This window comes from Oreochromis niloticus, linkage group LG23 (genome assembly GCF_001858045.2).
Source record: "Oreochromis niloticus isolate F11D_XX linkage group LG23, O_niloticus_UMD_NMBU, whole genome shotgun sequence".
In the NCBI taxonomy this organism is placed as follows: Eukaryota; Metazoa; Chordata; class Actinopteri; order Cichliformes; family Cichlidae; genus Oreochromis; species Oreochromis niloticus.
Genome location: NC_031986.2, coordinates 27,159,839 through 27,179,690, shown reverse-complemented (window position 1 = coordinate 27,179,690; position 19,852 = coordinate 27,159,839). Strand labels below are relative to the sequence as shown.

At 39.4% G+C, this 19,852-nt stretch overlaps 1 protein-coding gene across 1 annotated transcript; it reads right to left on the bottom strand.

Moving 5' to 3' along the window:
* Window positions 1-3,008: 3,008 nt before the first annotated feature.
* LOC100706171 (protein NLRC3) lies at window positions 3,009-14,034 on the bottom strand. The gene is made up of 11 exons (XM_013265908.2): window positions 13,976-14,034; window positions 13,790-13,891; window positions 11,501-11,617; window positions 10,542-10,620; window positions 10,159-10,372; window positions 8,212-10,021; window positions 7,956-8,129; window positions 7,416-7,589; window positions 6,686-6,841; window positions 4,534-4,583; window positions 3,009-4,362 (listed from the first exon to the last, which is right to left on the bottom strand). Exons 2-11 carry the CDS (start codon window positions 13,837-13,839, stop codon window positions 3,833-3,835), a joined length of 3,354 nt encoding a protein of 1,117 aa, XP_013121362.2. The 5' UTR covers window positions 13,840-13,891; window positions 13,976-14,034; the 3' UTR covers window positions 3,009-3,832.
* Window positions 14,035-19,852: the final 5,818 nt, after the last annotated feature.

The window sequence follows — 19,852 nt, the reverse complement described above, 5'->3', positions numbered from 1 at the left end:
TTAAAGAAATCCTTTAGTTTAATTTGAGCTGTTTCCTTAATCAAATTTTAAGAATGAAATGTCCATCCATCCATCCATCCATCCATCCATCCATCCATTCATTTTCTTCCACTTATTCAGGGCCGGGTTGCAGGGGCAGCAGCCCAAGCAGAGAAGCCCAGACCTCCCTCTCCCCAGCCATCTCCTCCAGCTTATCCGGGGGAACACCAAGGCGTTCCCAGGCCAGCCGAGAGATATAATCTCTCCAGCGTGTCCTGGGTCTGCCCCGGGGCCTCCTCCCAGTGGGACATACCCGGAAAACGTCGCCCAGGAGGCGCCCAGGAGGCATCCTTGTCAGATGCCCGAACCACCTCAACTGGCTCCTTTTGATGTGGAGGAGCAGCGGCTCTACTCTGAGCCCCTCCGAGATGGCTGAACTTCTCACCCTATCTCTAAGGGAGAGGCCAGCTACCTTTCGGAGGAAGCCCATTTCCGCCGCTTGTATTCGCGATGTCGTTCTTTCGGTCACTACCCACAGCTCGTGACCATAGGTGAGGGTAGGGGTGTAGATCGACCAGTAAATTGAGAGCTTCGCTTTTACACTCAGCTCTCAGAATGAAATGTGTGCAGATAAATTTTCTGACACTTTGTCATTTTGAGTGTGAGATTCAATTCATTGTTTTCGGCCAATTCAACACGTCTGAATAATATTTTCAAACATGTCAGCAGACGCATGAGTCAAAGACGATTGTGGAACATGAGGCTGCTGTGGTTGGCGTTCAGTCCTTGGATCCTCCTCTAGTCTGCATGTTAAAGTATCACTGAACAAGAGTTTTGAATCCAGTGTGTCCACAGATCACTGCCTTTACACTGATGATAGATGGAAGATAATAGCACTCATTTTATAAAGAGTCTGCAGGAAGCAAGCTAATCTATAAGTTGGATTTCAGTGTTTGTAATCAACTGTAGATTAATGTGCTCTGATATGAGATTTGACAACAGCTATATGAACGAGGAAATGATTCAGTAAAAGGACTAGATGTTACAACCCCTGATAATGCATTGCTTTAAATGGAAAAAAAAATCTTGAAGGATGGCCTTTATGAGGAAAGCAGCCCAGAAACTTTGCCAGCAGCACACATCATTGTGCCTCAACTTTCTGTCTTTTACGCAAGCTAGTCTGCCATTTTTTTCCTTGGTTAGGTTTAGGGATTAGAGATCTGATCTAGATTATCATATTAAGATTTGGGACACATCATCAGTAGTGGACCTTGGATTCATCAGGTGTTTCGGCCATTATCACTAGACACCCTCATCCAAGGAGGCCCTGCCAGGGTTGATCAGGCCCCGGAGTGTGTCACTGGTTTATGTTAAATTGTTATTTCTCTTCTTCTTTCTCCTGTTTAGTTTTCTACAGTTTCTTCTATCTATTCACTGCAACTAAGAAATAATACTCACCTCTTTAACATTTATGGAGCCTCACTTTTTCAAAGGGATAGAAAAGGTGATAGAGAGAAGTAAGACAAAAGGGACACAATAGGAGAGAGGAGAGCTGGAAGGAATAACAGACTGTTTCAGGCTCACATGACAAGGAGTCAGAGAAGAAAATGAGAGTGTGATAAAGAAAACCTTCAGCAGGTCAGATATAGTATCAATAACGGATCCATGTTTTCTCTTTGTTGAAAAGTGGGAGCTTTTTCCCTAAACCTCAGATGTGATGCTTTGTGGTTTCATAGTCACACTGATGTATGTTTGTAGACTTACTGAAATAACCCAGAGTGTCAGTCTGCTTGTGTCACACTTCACTGTGTAAAAGTGACTGTCAGTGTCATGCAGCACAGCACCCTGCATCTAAACTACTCACATCAGTTTCAGTCTAAATGGACAGGTCATATGATAGTTTCCCCCCAACCTTTCTTCCAGTCTATCCACATGCTCTTACTTACTGAGTCATTTTTGGAAGCTGCTCAGAAGGGAAGGTCTCAGTAGGAGTAAAATTTCACAGTGAGGTTACATTTAGGTATTTGCTTTGATTTGTTCCCAAATAATGAAAACTACATTGTGGACGGTGCTATATGACTGTTTTACAGTACATCCAATTACTGTACACCCAATGTATAAATATGAATGACATTCAGCCTCACATGTTCCTTTTTTGTTTTTTTTAAGTTTGTTTTAAAAATTTATATAATCAAAGAAACATGAAGTTCTATATTAATCAGATCAGTATGTGCAGCACTAATGTCACCAATTTCTCTTTTAACTCTGGTGAGATGGTGAGTTATGTCCCTCTGCCAGTGAGAAGATGAACTGCGTGGAGTCAGTTTAATGAACGTAGATGACATGAAGTGTTTTTAAATCAACCTTTGATAATTGTACAGATGACTGCTGTTAACCATACTGACACAGTGATATCTTAAAGTCATAATATGATCCTGGGTGTACACCCGAACACATTCTACCACAGGGTAACACACAGAGAAATAATCATTCATACCTGTTTGCCATTTAAAAGAGCACTTTCTCAGCAGTTTTACTTTGTGATACTGTATTTATTTTGACTCAGGTTGAATTAAATGCTTTCACGGCTGTGACTGTGACAGTATTTTCCCAACAATCTCATTTAGAAAAATTTAAACATATTTTAAATTTCCAGCCTTTTCATTAGTGACACTGGATTAGCCAATCAAATCTCTTAAAAAATTGGGCCCTCCTCTACCTTTGCTGTGTGCTTGTGCACCTTATAGAACAGCATTTAATAAAAAGAAAGAAAATTTAATTAACTGCAATAAAATGTGTCAGATTAACCGACATGTTAGTTGTCAGGGCTGTTGTGATGCTGCTGCTGCTGCACCGTCAAAAGTAGTACCAGCAACTAATCATCAGGCCTTACAGTCGCAGGAGGCTGCTGTTCCTAGCAGTAGCTGTGCAGAAGTACAGAAGGAGGGACAGCAGTCCCAGCAACAGAGTGAGGAAGAGATGGAGGAAGGTGAAATTACTGTGGTAAGAAATTAGATGGCGGAACATAATAAGCAAGGGAGAGATTCAAGGGTTTATTTAAAATGATTGACTACTTTGCAACTATCCTAACCCAGTAACTGTACCAACCTGATCAGACCTGTTTCAGTATCAATAATTAAACAAAATGACATATACATATTGTAATCACATATTAACATGTTTATAACAAATTATAACATAATGCCAACAGCTTCAATAAATGCTTGGATGAAATGATAATTAATGCAATGATAAAGATGATGGTTAATATAATATGTGTATGTTAGGTCATCAAGGTGTGCAAGTTTCAATAAAATATGACTGATACTTTGGCAGGAGTAGAGAACCTTGTGAATTATGGCCAGATGGACTGACAAAGGATCCTTTACAATGGCATGAGCTCACCAGTGCTGATGATCAGATCTTCTCTCTGGCCATTAGAGGGCGCTGATCACTTAATACATTATTATTGCACCTTTACTTACGTTCACTTCTGTTGAACATCAACACTTTGGCTGCTTTTTATTTTGGTAGTGTGCCTCCTTGCATGGTTCACTTGAACCTCGTCCTCCCATTTAAGCCTCTCCCAGTTATGATGACAGAGAAATTTGAGGGAAGACACGATAAAATCTAGTTATGATTTCATCACACTAACAAAAGGAAAAATAAAAATCAAGATGAACCCTGACTGCTCAACAAACTTCCAAAGCCAGGAAAGAAGTTTACAAAAACTCATTTAGAACAGTTTAAAACATCAGCTGAATCCATAAATCTGAAAACATGTTTCAAAGTGAAAGCGACAGACATACGTACAGACGTACAGACCAAACTATCCGTTAGGACACTACTTATACTAAACTACACACAGAGTCACTGAGGCACCAGAGGACCAGACTCCAAACCCAGGATAAAGAGGTTCAGTGAATGTGGTGTTGAAGGTGTGGAGGTGGATCAGAGTGTCAGAGGAGACTCTGTAGAAGGACAGAGTGCCAGCAGGACAGTCCACATACACTGCTACTCTGTTAGAGACAGAGGAGGAGGAGGAGATAGATGTTTGTTTCTTATTGTGGCAGGCAGAGTAGCGGCCATCATCACAGCAGCTCAGACTCCAGGACTGATCATTCCATCCAAACAAACAATCATTGTCTCTTCTCCTTGTAATTCCTCTGTAACTCACTGATATCTCAACCTTTCCCTTCCACTCGACCTCCCAGTAACAACAGCCAGTCAGACCATCTTTACACAGCAGCTGAGGCCGTTCAAATCTGTCTGGATGATCAGGATACGGCTGGACTTCTTTTGCTTGTCTCACCTTCCTGTTGTTGTCAGACAGTTTGAGTTTTCTGTATACTGTGTTCGTGTCGATTGTGAGTTGACAGGAATCTGATGGAGAGAACAAACACAATCCAGCTGCAGTTATTGATCCATCATCTGTTCATTGATACTTTGATGATGACTCCTGACATCAAAGATGTGAATGAGTGATGTGACAGTTTGAAGATGGTTGAATGTGTGCTGCTTTGTTTTCATGAATCACATTAAAAACACACTTACACTTCCTCAAACTTCCTGGTTTCAGCCATTGGACTCCAGCAGGCTCCACCCTGAAAGGAGGAGGGGGGTCAGACCAGCACAGTTTCTTCCAGCATGCACACATGGACATTACATCGCTCTCATACACATAATGCTAGACACTGATAAAGGAACAGTCCAACATTTTCACAAATACACTTGAAGAAAATGCTTCTGAAGTCTTATCCTGTGGCTGTCATCTTCTAGTAAGTCTGTTTTATTAGAGCAGAATTCATAATTACCATTATTTAGATCATCACTGTAATCTCCAGTTTTCAAAATGATCATTCATTAACTTAAACATCACACAGTTATGTAGTTTAAAAAAACATTTCTTTTAACAGGAGACTTCCTAATTAAAAAGACAATCAAGCTAAGGTTAAAAGGGGTTCACCAATGCACCTGTATGCCTCCACAGGTGCGCAGAGGCCCAAAACATACAGCTACCTGTACAAAAAAAACCTGTGCAGTCCAACAGAGAGAGAGAGGAAGCATCTAGACTGGAGCAGCCAGGAATCAAACCACCTACTCTTCTTATCAGTAGTTGGCCTGTGCTACAGTCACCCTAAGTACAGTCACAACATACTAAAAGCTATTTCATCAATACTCATATTTATACAAAATTTCACAGTTTTATTTTATACAAAGTGTTATTGTTATTTTGTCTTTAGTTTAACTGCTTCAGTTTTTTGGTTCTTTTTTCTTGTTCAATGAGAGAAATCTAGTTTCTTTGTTTAGTCCATTAATGTCAGGTCCAATATCTGAGGTGGAAATGTGAAGGACAGCAGACAGGTGATCATCACTGACAGAGAATCTGTACTTGGATTTGTTAAATTTCATTCCTGTGTTTGTTTGTTGACATATAAATGTAGATCCATAGAGAACCTGAGCAAGTCTACCTATATGTGGAAGATCCTCTTTGAGAGAAAAATACCATCCTAGCAGTAAATGGCCTGTATTTGTATAGCGCTTTACTTAGTCCCTAAGGACCCCAAAGCGCTTTACACTACATTCAGTCATTCACCCATTGGTGATGGCAAGCTACACTGTAGCCACAGCTGCCCTGGGGCGCACTGACAGAGGCGAGGCTGCCAGACTCTGGCACCACTGGGCCCTCTGACCACCACCAGTAGGCAACGGGTGAAGTGTCTTGCCCAAGGACACAACGACCAAGACGGTCGGAGCCGGGTCTCGAACCGGCAACCTTTCGATTACAAGACAAACGTCCAACTCTTGAGCCACGATCGCCCCATCCTAGCAGTGATACTAGTTGAATCAGACTGCATATCAATTTGTTCAATCTGAACATCATTGGAGCATTTCCGTAAACTGCAAGTGAAGGGAAATGAAATCATGTGCATTTCATTCTAACTTGTTTTGGAATTGCTCTCATCATGCAGGGCTCAGAACACAGATAAGTATCAGCTCAGGGCATATTAGCATGGCAGAATCCACTAAACACTGTGTTAAATTCCCCATCAGAGAATGGCTTACTCTGTTTTTGTGATTTTGTTGAAAATCAAAAATCTTATCTTGACTGCTCCATCCCTGGATGTGTAACGCCTGGTTAAAAAACATCTTTATTGCATTTGCAGCATTGCTAGCAAAGGTTCAGATGTCCATTCCCATTCAGTCAGGTTTAGTCCAACACGTTCTCATGCCAACATGTAACATACCGACACTATGTCACAAATCGTCGGTATGTTTCGCATTAGGAGGCATGAGAACGGGTTGGAATGAATCTGTAAATGTAAGGTTATGGTTAAGGTTAGGGTTAGGGCTGCAATAGAAATCAGTGAAGCAAATAAAAAGCCAAGCAAAACGGCTTTCTACAGGCTGCAATTAAGAATGCAGAGTGTTTCATCAGGACTTGGAAAGATACCGTTCGCGTTACTGTGACAAGCCTCAGGCCATGACAAATCGTCTTCATGTTACGCTTTGGAAATGAAGATACTCTCTAGTCTCATAACAGCAATTCAAATTCTGATCCTTTAACACAGCAATCTGCTCTCCACAAACTAAACACATAACTTTACTTTTTGATTACAATAAATAAAAGCTCCCGCTTCACATCTTTATTTTGATAAGTCATCGGTGTTCAAATGTGTGTCATGCTATGAGACATTCTCTGTACCTGAGAGTGTCAAGTCTCAGCTGCTTCAGCAGATTCATGCCCGTCTCCCCTGGATGATTGTAACTCACGTCCAGCTCTCTGAGACAGGAGGGATTAGACTTCAGATCTGAGGCCAGAAAAGTACAACCTTCTTCTGTTATCAGACAGCCCGACAGCCTGCACATAATAATCATTACAGATACTATTAGAGAACAGCAGATAATTAGCACAAAAAAGTACAGGACAAACTAGAATTTTAATGAGATAAATACTATAAATTAAAAGTTAGACGAACATTGAAATTATAATTAATTCTGGTTATAATATGAACTGGAACCAATTTAATTTCTAGTTTGTGTTGAAATCCCAAAAGGCTGATTCTGTTTATCACTATGTCCAGATGAACAGAATCAACCTTTTAGGATTTACATACCTGGATGACTGAGCCTGCATCAAGATATCTGTGTTGAAATATTTCAGTGGAAAGTGAACATTACATTTCACTAAACTGTACTTTTGTATGTTTTCACTTTTGATAAGAAACATTTAGTCCAGATTAAAATTCAAGGTTCAAAAATCAAATGAAGAAGAAATCTTCAAATTATTAGTGGGCAAGAATTAAAGAAGAAAAAAATGGAGACATTAAAAAAAACCTCAAACTTGCATAAGTAACTAACCCCTGCTTGGGTTAGTTACTTATGCAATCCAGATTTCAAAATGTTTATCAACTAAACAATTGATGATTTCTGACCTGAGTGTTTCCAGTTTACAGTGTGGACTTCCTAGTCCACCTGACAAAGCTTTTACTCCAGTATCCTTCAGGTTGTTGTTGCTCAGGTCCATCTCTCTCAGACTAGAGAACTGGAAACTGAGAACTGATGACATAGTACCACAGCTTCTCTCTGAAAGGTTACAAGCTCTCAGTCTGAAGAGACAGTAAATTAGAAGAAGAAAAGTATTTTTAAAATGTCTGATTTAAACTTTTAATCATGATTAGATAGATAGATAGATATAAAATATAATCCCTGCACCTGCTAAAACTTAAAAAAAGATTATTGATAGTTATTGAAGATAAACAAATTGTAAAATAATAATAATGATAATAGTAATTGTTAATTTAGACAATTCCAAAGTTTTCCACAAACAAGTAACTAAATGTGTAAATCTCGATATGAATCTGGAAAACTTTAAATGCTTTAAGAAATTCAGGAGTATATGTTATTTTTTATATTCAATGAAGGTTCAAATTAACAAACAGCTCTCACATTAAACCACAAACAATGTATCTGACCTGAGTTTCTCTACTTTACAGTGTGGACTCTTCATTCCAGCTATCAACAGATTTACGCCTGAATCCTGCAGGTTGTTGTTGCTCAGGTCCAGAGTTCTCAGCTCACAGCCTTCTACTTTGAGAGACAGAGCAAGAGCTTCACAGCTTCTCTCTGTCAAGTTACAGTTATTCAGCCTAAGAGAAAATACACAGAAAACAGATAATAAAGTCTTTATCTTCCTTGTAAATTGGTCCTGAAAACTTTATGACAACATACAGAGCTTTCTTAGAAGCTTTGAGCACTGGCAGCAGCCTCAGAAGAGCATCTTCTGAAGAAGAATATTTCTTCAAATCAAGAACATCCAGATCTTTTTCTGATGTCAATAAGATGAAGACCAGAGCTGACCACTGAGCAGGAGACAGTTTCTCTGTGGAAAGACTTCCCGAACTCAGGGACTGTTGGATCTCCCCAACTAGAGAACGATCATGTAGTTCATTCAAACAGTGGAATAAATTGATGCTTTTCTCTGCTGAGAGATTCTCACTGATCTTTTTCTTGATGTACTGGAGTGTCTGTTGATTGGTCTCTGAGCTAATTCCTGTCTGTTTCAGTAGACCTCGTAGAAGGGTTTGATTGGACTGCAGTGAAAGACCCAAGAGGAAACGAAGGAACAAATCCAGGTGTCCATTTGGACTCTCTAAGGCCTTGTCCACTGCACTCTTGTGGAGAAATTGTCCACCACAGTTTGGGAGTTTCAGTTTATGAAATGCTTTAGACCATGCAGAGGTTTCTCCTTCTAGCAGATTGACACAGAAGTTGAAGAATGTCAGATGGACATGAAGAGCAGCCAGAAACTCCTGAATGCTTAGATGGATGAAGCAGAACACCTTGTCCTGGTACAGTCCTCTCTCCTCTTTAAAGATCTCTGTGAACACTCCTGAGTACACTGAGGCTGCTCTGACATCAATGCCACACTCTGTCAGGTCTGATTCATAGAAAATCAGGTTTCCTTTCTGCAGCTGCTCAAAAGCCAGTTTTCCCAGAGACTCAACCATCTTCCTGCTCTCTGGACTCCAGTGTGGATCTGTCTCAGCTCCTCCATCATACTTGACCTTCTTCACTTTGGCCTGAACCACCAGGAAGTGGATGTACAACTCAGTCAAGGTTTGGGGCATCTCTCTCTGTTCTTTTGTTTTCAGCACATCCTCCAGAACTGTAGCATTAATCCAGCAGAAGATTGGGATGTGACACATGATGTGGAGACTTCGTGATGTCTTGATATGTGAGATGATCTTGGAGGCCTGTTTCTTGTCTCTGAATCGCTTCCTGAAGTACTCCTCCTTCTGTGGGTCAGTAAACCCTCTGACCTCTGTCACCATGTCAACACAGTCAGGAGGGATCTGTTTAGCTGCTGCAGGTCGTGTGGTTATCCAGATGCGAGCGGAAGGAAGTAGCTTCCCCTTAATGAGGTTTGTCAGAAGCACATCCACTGAGGTGGATTTTCTGGAGTCAATTAGTATTTTATTGTTGTGAAAATCCAGAGGAAGTCGACACTCATCCAGACCATCAAAGATGAACAAAAGCTGGAAGTCTTCAAAGCTGCAGATTCCTGCTTCTTTGGTTTCAGTAAAGAAGTGATGAACAAGTTCCACCAAGCTGAACTTTTCCTCTTTCAGCACATTCAGCTCTTTGAAAGTGAATGGAAATATGAACTGGATGTCCTGGTTGGCTTTGTCTTCAGCCCAGTCCAGACTGAACTTCTGTGTTAACACAGTTTTCCCAATCCCAGCCACTCCTTTTGTCAGCACTGTTCTGATTGGTCTGTCTGTTCCAGGTGAAGCTTTAAAGATGTTGTGTAGACTGATTGTTGTTTTTGGTCTGTCTGGTTTCCTGGATGTTGCTTCAATCTGTCTGACCTCATGTTCTTCATTGACCTCTGCAGTCCCTCCCTCTGTGATGTAGAGCTCTGTGTAGATCTGATTCAGAAGGGTTGGGTTTCCTGCTTTAGCGATCCCCTCAAACACACACTGGAACTTTTTGTTCAGAGTAGATTTAAGTTTACGTTGACAAAGTGGAGCAAACATTTCTGAAAACACAAAAATAAATAAATTACATTAATTTGATTTTCAGGAAATATCCCAAAAATTCAATTCAGTGAGTCTTGAGACATTTTTAAATTTTAAATTTATGCAGCATTCTAAATGTTTTGAGAAATCCCCTTACTGCTCTGCAGACGGTCAGCCAGCTCTTCCTGCTTCACTCTCTTCAAAAAGTGCAACACAATTGTCACAAATGCCTCTCTGCTTTTACTCCTCTGCTTTTTATTGTCATTCTCCAACATATCATCTTCCTCCCGCTCTAAATTATCTGGACTCAGAATCTGGTGTATCTTCTTCAGTTCATTCTTCACAAATGTGATGATGTTGTCTTCTAACAGCTGGAACAAAATATTATATGACTATTATATTAATGACAAACTAATGCTGACATCATGAAACCAGATCAGTGTTGAACACACTGTCAATCCACTGGTCTACAATGAGCAACATGGAGATGACTGAACATAATAGATGTAAAAGTGGTTGTTATATACTGTATGTACGTACCATAAATACGGAGTCCAGCTGTTTTTGATGCTGCTGGACAAGATGACCACTAGAAACCTCTGAGTTTTCCTGGTCCAGTCTGTGGAGGACTCACGAATATTAGTTCAAGCACGGGAGAAAGACAAAGTAAGTGACATCTGAACAAGAGTGAAGTGTTTAGACTACATATGACTCCTTGTAGTTGTAAAAGTGTGCCACTCTTGCTGCTCCCATTGATACTCAGCTGCTCAGCTTGGTGTTTTTTCAACATTGTACACCTGATAAGCAGTTATGTGGTTATTCCATGGAAAATCATTGCATAAATTCAACCTGACACCTTCTATTTTGTTTGTCAAATGACTTTAGCATATGTGTGCAAAATTTAATGCAGTCAATGTTTTGTTGTGGGGGGTTTTTCATTCAGAATGATTTCTTTTATCACCAACCAGCATCAGTATCAATGGACATTCCATACTTTCAATAGACTAACTAATAAACTAATTAACTGTCCAGTGCCTGAGTTCATTGTGTCTGAATGGATATGTACATTCTTCAACATGCAACAGAACTGTTGCACAAAAATCTGCTGTTGTTTTCTGTAATCTAGATTCCTAAGAATGTGAACCAATTTTAGTTCAAGGTACAACCAATGAGTAAGCATGACTTGGATTTACATGGTATTTAGGGAATGACAGTATTTATGCTGCACTTAGCCTACAATATTAAAGAAGATCTAAAAAATGTGTTACTAACAGCTCGCTCTTCTCCAGGAGAGTTGTGATCCTTATGATGTGACCCACAGTCATTTAAACTATGCAGGACTATAGATAGTCCTACAATAAGCTGCAAAGTTTAAATGCACACCTTGTGTATATATTATATAATAAAGGAATTCCTTAATACCTTATTATTCCAGTTAATTTAAGTCAGACGCCAAACTGACGACGGCTAACCTAGCGTCAGTGTTACTAACAGCTCACCTTTCTGCAGGAGATGATTTTTGTCCTTTAAAGAAAATAAGGCGACCTTTAGACCCGTCACTTTTTAAAGATACACTGCTTGTGTCAGATGTAAGTTCTGCAGGTTTCCCATAGATCCTGTTAGACAGACAAGAAAATTGTTTTTTCATTTCCAGCGAAAGAATTTGATGAAGACTTTCGTCATCCATAAGAGAACCTGGTTTGCAGGCCATGCACCACCAGAAGGAAAATCCAGACTAGTGTTTGTGATTTACCACCCAAAATTATACAGTCATTTACACTATGCAGGACTATGGATGGTCCCACAATAAGCTGCAGAAGGTTAAATGTACATCTTGTGTATATGTAAGAGAATAAAGGTACTGCTTGCTCAGTTCCTTATTTTTTGAAATGCAGTTTAGGGCCATGAAACAACAACAAGCAGCTCATTTAAATCAGATGCCAAACTGACAGCTAACAGTGTCACTGTTACTAACAGGTCACCTCTCTGCAGCAGATGATTTTTGTCCTTTAAAATAAATGAGGCGATTTTTTGACCCGTCACTCTTTAAAGATAAATCAGCATAAAGAAACTCCAAACAGTCACTGGCAGCGTAAGAACAGAGCATCACCCAGACAAACATTGTCATCCCCAGCGTAATATGTTACACTATGTGACAAATCATCGGTATGTTACGCTTTTGGCCCCCCAACACATCTCTATGTTACCTGTTCAGAAACGGGAGGAAACATGAGAACTGTTTGGACTGAATCTACACATGTACATTTATTTTACTTTCTCATCATGAATCGCTTTGGAAAACACTATCTAATATGATTAAGGTTGTGGTTAAAGTTAGGGATAAGGTTATGGTCAGGGTTAGGATTAAGTTTAGGGTTAGAGCTGGAATACACAGCTGGAACATGTGTTACAGCCGAGAGCGTCATTCTATTGGATTCCATCCACAACCCGGCGCGTATCATAGGGGCGCGGAAGGTTAGCTTTCCCTTTTCTATGAGACACCTCAGTACGTGACAAATCATCGGTATGTTACTGTTATGAAGGAAGGAAGGCTCGGAGTTTAAGTTGTCATCATCATGGGCTCATCCGATTAAAATGAGAATAAGCAGTCATCAGTCATTCACAGGGTTCTCCTTTTATTCTCAGAATCAATAAAGAAAGACACAGATGGACTGCCGCCCTGTGTGGGAGTGAAGAAAGAGTGAGCTGTAGGTGAGTGCAGTCCTTATAACGAGTGACAGGTGAGTGCAATTAAGTGCAAGCACCACAGCCATTTAAAGGTGAGGAAAAGAAACAAGGGCCGTTTATCAATGCCCAAGTACGCGAGTACGTACTCGCGTGCTCGGTGAGTACGTACCCGCCGAGAACGCGAGCACGGACTCGTGGGATGTTTCTCAATTCTCAAGTACGCGAGCACGGACCTGTGATTTGTACAGTCGGAACACCTGCGTACGTGATGATGTCACAGGTCCGGAGTTTTTACTGCCGTCCCCTCCTAATTTAACTGTGAGTAACATGTTATGAAGCTTAACTTTAATCACAGCCAAACCGGTTTACTCAGGAACAAATAAAACACTGAAATGAACCAAACATTAACATTTAGAAGTGATCTAAGTGACTTATATATCATTTTTAACCTCAGTAGTGAAACCTCTATTAATAAAAATAGTGTACATGTACATACGTGTACATACCTTAATAAAAACAAGCAGGTGAGATGTTAGAACGCTTTTATTTCTATTCTAGTGGACACTCAATACTATAGACAGCTGCTGGGGTTTCTTTAACCTGAGTAGTGAGAAGACCGCGAGCGGGGGGGGCGACGATGTGGCGGGAGTCCGCTGTTGAGTTTTGGACGAAATGCATTCTGGGATATTTAGCTGTCCCAAGTCTACACCGATGCATGCTCGATAAAATGGGCGGATCGAGAACACATCCGGGACTTTTTCGCGTTCTCGGCGTGATGCGTACTTCGAATTGGAACAGTACTTGGTCTCCGACTGATGACGTTTCACGAGTACACGAGAACGCAAGTACGCACAAGTACGCATATTGATAAACGCCCAAGGTGCATCTGGTGAAGGGAGTGTGCTGAAAGGTGAGCCTTTACAACAGTTACGTATCGGTAACGAGAACGGTCTCACACTTTAATTTGGCCTGCACAGGACTACCTATGTTCCTACTTTCAACAGCCACCGAAATGATAGCTATCAAAAAGTTCATATTACTAACAGCTCACCTCTCTGCAGATGATTTTTGTCCTTTAAAATAAATGAGATACAGATTACCTTTCTGCAGCAGAATGGTGTCCTTCCTTAAAACCTACAGGGATGTACATTGACGAGTCACTTTTTAAGGACACACAGCTGGGTTCAGGTCCAGGTCGGTTCCTGTGAATAATGAAGTTTCAGTGATGTGAGTGCTGAGCTGTGACATGGAGAAGAGTCATGAACAGTTAGAGATGCTCATCTCACCTCTGAGCTTTGGTCTGGCTCTCATGTTCCCCACACAGAGTGGTTTTACAGGGAAGGACTCCCTCCTCTCTGTCCTCACACTGATCCATGCTGCTGAATTCACATCCACATCAGCTCACACACACTTTCTACCTTCACCTGCAGAGGAAACACAAACCATTCATGTGGCAGTCAGACAGCAGTGTGACGCAGAAGAAGCTGCCATCAGCTGATGTATTTCAGGATGGCTGCCAAACTGCTAGACTTACTTTTAGAAGAACTAATAACCTTACACCTGCTACTGCTGGCTTATTGCTGAACAGAACACATCAGTGACAAGTTTCTGTTGGCATCATTACTATTATTAAAACACACTGATGGCGGTTAGTTAGAGGAAAAGTGCGTAACTCTATTTCAGGTTATTTTGGTACTCACAATCTCTCTGTGCTTCTCCACTTGTCACACATGACATTTGAAATATTATTAGCATTAACTGAAAAAAATTTATTGTGTCAACTCTGTCTTGGTGCAGATTTGGATACAAATATTGAACTTAAGCAGTGTGACTCTGTGTTTTGAAGAGTTTGAGGAAAAGTCATGCTGCGATTTCAGTGTTTACTGCTGATGCCTTCTACTGGAAATAGAAGGTTAAATATAATTGATAAAGGAAGAAATGTATTTTAATTTCTGAAGCGATAACACTGAACTCAAAATTTAAAAATTAACTTTTGTTACACAGGTGTGAGGGATTAACTACAATTGAACTGCTGTGAATTCCACAGATCCTCCATAAATCCATCCCAACAACAGCACTTACAGGAACCCAGCAGGAAGAACTCACCCATTCCAGTAATGCACTTTGTTCCTTCATAAAACAACAATAAAACAGCCTCAGGTTTAAACTAGAGCCCAGAAACAACACTTCAGTTTTATAGTTTGATTATAAAAGCGTTCAGCGTGCATATCAAGAACACCTGAGTCTTAGTAAACATAACAGCACAGTCAGGCTTTCTGTGTTTAAAAGGATCTGATGAACAAATCTCTACCTGCTCATTCTGTTTGAAAGGCTCTGAGCCGAATGTTGGAGACTTCGTTGTTGGGGGTTTGGAGTCTTTAGCCAATCTTCAAATGTTCACCACATAAGTTAACAAACAAAGATAAAAGCAGCTGCTTTGTGATGGAGAGAAAAACCTGGGAGGCTCAGATAACTCAAAGTTCTACTCACTCTGCGTTTCTCCCATTAGCTTCTTCGCTATTCAGCTCTCTGGTGTCTTCACGACGTCTGTGTCAAGAAAAAAAGAAAATCCCCTGAATCATCTCTGTTATCACTCTGCAAGCTCATTAAACACTTCAAACAAGTCTTAAGCTGTAGCTCATAGGTCGAAAATCAGCTGACACATTGTAATATGGCTTCAATAATTAACTTGCAACAACTTCACGCTCTGACTGGAACACACTAAACAAAGCTGAGAACAAATAAACCTCCTCATTCCTGACAACTATTAACATTTACACATCAAATGTTGAGCAATCTGTACCTCAGTCTACTACAAACAAAGAACGGTACAGCAGCTAGAAACTTTCCTCCTTCACCTCTACAGGAAACATTGAGGGCAAAGTTGAAATCCTCAGGCCAATCACTGATCTCGATGTTGTTGTTTCTAGTATTTTTAATTCAACATTAAATGAAAGTTTGTTTATATCTACAATTTACAAAGCATCACAGGAAGTTACGAAAGTTCAGGGAAATGTTGCTCTGGCGGACGAGGAAATGAGCCGACTGGGAGTAATGGGAAACAAACCGAACCTGGATTTTAGTGACCGAGGAGTTTTTGAAAAGACTGACTCAAGATGGCTCCAAATGAAAAACAGGTGAAAGACACTTATGTGTTCGTGTTCGCTCTCATGATTTTTCACAGTATTTTATTCTTAAGTTTCTGTCCACGTTATTTCAGGTCACTTTGGTTTTTTTAGGTTTAATATATTTTCAGATTTCTATTTTCTATTTTCTTCTCCTGTTTCCAATTCCCAATCAGCCCTCAGTCTGTGCAAATACTGCTCTGTCTTTGTCTTAGCATTTGCTTTGCTGACATAGTGTCCTCTGTGTTTTCTAAATTACCTCCAAGACTTAGTTTTGACCCACTGTAGACTCGGCTTTGGCCTTTTACCACTTGACCTGAATAAAGGTTTTATTTTTTGCTTTGAGCCCTGACCTGATATGATGAGTGCTTTGTCAATATATATTTTTTTCTGTATTATTATTGGATGTTTAATCAAACAATAGTTTAACATTTAAAATCACAAATTAGTTTGAAGAATGAGAGATTGTTTCAAACACAATTTAATACAGTAGATGGTGAAAAAACAGGAAATGTCTGTCATTTAATTATTTATCTATTACTTAATTTTTACTTAATTTCTGTTGTGAAATGAATAATGGGGGTTCTTTATTAATATGAAAGGCTTAAAACTTGTGAAAATACAGTGAATAATTCAAAATCTATGCATTTTCAGGGCGTTCTAGTGGGCCTGACTGGAGTCTTTGTCTGGCCGAAAGAGACGCGGGGTACTCCTTGGACAGGTCTCCAGTCTGTCGCATGGCTAACACAGGGAGACAGACAACCATTCACACTTACATTCACACCTTTGGGCAATTTAGAATCACCAATTAACCTACACCTACTAACTGCATGTCTTTGGGCTGTGGGAAGATAAAATACAAATTAAATATTAAAATAAAAATAGCCTCTAGACTGGCAACAGCAAAATGTGCTGTAAAAACTAAAAGAAAAAGTGTGAAGTTGTGATAGTCATGAATGCATTTCTTTCTAAAGTAACTGAATACCAAGGGACATAGAGTAAAAGAATGAAGACTGAAAGACACTATATGAAAAAATAAAACAAAGTAATAACAAAATCTTACCTTCCAAATATAACTCTGTATTTGCACATGGGGATGAAAAGGGCATCATCATTTAATTTCAGGAACTGTTTTTGAATTCCATGTGCTGACTTTGAAACTGTCCCGTTAATATGATTTATCCCAAATCTATTTCTTTTTTTCCTGCCATGCAGTTTCACAGTTTTTGTCAAAGATCACTGAGCTACATTCTCACATCTACCTGTTGAACAGGAGAATGGCTGCAGTTTGCTTCTTGATACTTGAGTTTGTCCAGTTGACAGTGTGCATCTACCAGTTTTGCAGACAGGTGCTTCACTTGTGCCTCTCCAAAATGGTTGTAGGTTAAGTGTAGCTTTCTCAGATGGTAGGAGCTGGAGCTTAGAGCTGAGAACAAACAGCTCTTAGAGATCAGTGCTGCTATAGTAAGTTTAAGTGTTAAATTCAAACCTTTATTCATTATTGTTTTTATATTTCATATAGAAATAAAATATAGTCATTTGACTGTAAGGTTGACTCTGGGGTATTGTCTCCCTCTGGTGGCCAAAAGCAGAAGCGTTTGGCATCAGCTTGCTGACCACAGTGTTTGTTTTGAATTCTCTTAGCCCTCAAAAGATGATGCTTGGGTTCAATGTGCAGGTTATATTAAAAATGGAAAGATTTAATTCAGTACAGGTCAGTTTATTATTAGTGGTAGTATAAGTAGTGTAATGTTGTGTAACGTTTGGGAGTCTAAATAGTCTTCAGATTATTAACACCAGTTATAATCAACACTATAACTATCTTAATGAATGATGTCTTAAAATGATATTGCTTCCTTGTTGTTTCCACTTGTAAATATGGGACCATTTGTTACAAATTCTCTGCTGTACCTTTTCTACCTTTACTCTCCCAAATGTTTTATTTTGAAATGATTTCCATCCTTATTAATGTAATTCATTGGACTGTGGCTAATTCACATGCCAATCCTCACTGGGGGTACTAAATGAAATTAACATTTGCTCTTTTTGTGAACTGTTTCCAATTTTCTTAATTTCTTTTTTTTTATACCTCTTTACCTTTCACATTTTAAATAAAGGCTTTGATATTATTATAATAATGAAAAGTCAAGACAGAGAAAATGATAAAGGCTTTGAGAAAACATTTATTAGACACATAGACAGAAATGTCATGACTGTAGCAGGTGAGCAGAGAGCTTCCTCTTCCAATGATGTGTCATTAAAAAGGTATTTTCTTTCAGTTCAGCTCATCTGACTTTTGCCATTACCTCTTTCTTCCTGAATATACCTGTGTGTCTGTGTCTGTGTTTGTGTGCAATGGCTTGAATGGATGTTCAAGGCTGTGGCAGCCGTCTAATGGGTTTATATTTACCTGCCCGCCTCCAAACGCAGCTCAATCAGTCCATTAGAAAAACAACATGAATAGCTCCTTGCACAAGTGACCATCTGAATCACCTGAAGTAGAAATCCCTATAACTCCAGAAGAAGATATAACAAAAAATAAGATAAACTAAAATATATGAGCTAGAAATGTAAAGTCCTCATTTTCACATCTGAAATTTACAAAAAAACATCAGAAATACAAAATTATCACCAGCAGAATTTGGCCTATTTTCTATTTTCCATGCTTTTAAATGTGAAAGAAGTAAAAAGTAAAAATTTTACCAAAACTATTTTAATAATGAGTTTCCAAATGACTGAAAAAATATGACTATATAGCTCTAAAGTGAGGCTCACTTAAATGGGTGCATCTGTTCAACTTCTCATTAATGCAAATATCTAATCAGCCAATCACATTTCAGCAACTGAATTTATTTAGGCACGCAGACATGGTCAAGAAAACGTGCTGAAGCTCAAATCAGAATGTAGAATAAAGGTGGTTTAAGCGATTTTAAATGTAGCATAGTTGTTGATCTGAATATTTTAGAAACTTGGATTTTCCCACACAACCATCTCTCAGGTTTACAGAGAACAATAAAGAGAAAATATCCAGTTCTGTGGGTGAAAATGGCTTGTTGATGTCAGAGGTGAGAGGAGAATGGCCAGACTGCTCCCAATTAATAGCAAGACAACAGTAACACAAATAACCACTCGTTACTTGTAAGTGTGCAGAAGAGCATCTCTGAATGCATGTCAAACTTTGAAGCAGGTAGACTACAGCAGGTGTCAGCTGAGGTCACAGTAGGCACAAGTTCATAACAACTGGACAACAGAAAATTGGAAAAATGTTGTCTGGTCTGATGAGTGTCGAGTTGTGCTGTGACATTCAGATGGTAGAGTCAGAATTTGGTGTGAACATGAAAGCATAGATCAATCCCGCCATCTATCAACAGTTCAGGCTGCTGGTGGTGTGATGGTGTGGGGATATTTTCTTCCTTTGAATTATTTTGTTTTTATTTTCTTTAGTACCAACTGAGCATTGGTTATAAACCATGTTTCAAAATTCAAAACTTAGGTTTGTTTAGAAGATGCTTCCTTTGACGTTACAGGTTTGTAGAAAAGTTTTAAGTGGAAACCTCTTATAGAGGCTCCAAAAGGCTTCCAAAAAGATGTAGAGATAGTAAAACATCCCCAGTCTACACATTACCCTAAAAGGCCTTGAAGAAAACTGTTCAGGGGAACGATAGCATCAAAGAGCAGGTGCAAGTAGAAGAACAGCCCTTATAAGTTAAAATTAGCCTTTAGATGGGAGAGCGTTAACCCCAAAAAGAGGCTTTTGCTGGTTCCTGAAGAAAACCAGACCATCAGTGCAGATATCTTAATGACATGAAGAAAGGCTACTTCTACATGACATTTCTACTTTCTTCAAGGCTACTACATGTACATCTTTACATAAAACTTCTAAACAGATGCAGAGAAAACAGAAAAAAATGAAATAAAAAGGTTTAATAGAGTTTTAAAGGGAGGCCTGTCCAGGCTTCTTCTTTAATAGAAGATCTTCAGAAGGTTGTTTTTGTTCTGTATGTATAGTCTTTATGTATAGTCTATGCTGAGCTTAAA

What these genes read in the sequence shown, in the direction of transcription:
- LOC100706171 (XM_013265908.2), bottom strand. Translation starts at nt 13,839, where the DNA reads ATGTACATCCCTGTAGGTTTTAAGGAAGGACACCATTCTGCTGCAGAA. An exon ending in CACCATTCTGCTGCAGAAAG is followed by an intron (nt 11,618 to 13,789) that starts GTAATCTGTATC and finishes TCTGTCTAACAG; the next exon opens with GATCTATGGGAAACCTGCAG. An exon ending in TGTAAACTGGAAACACTCAG is followed by an intron (nt 6,842 to 7,415) that starts GTCAGAAATCAT and finishes TATTATGTGCAG; the next exon opens with GCTGTCGGGCTGTCTGATAA.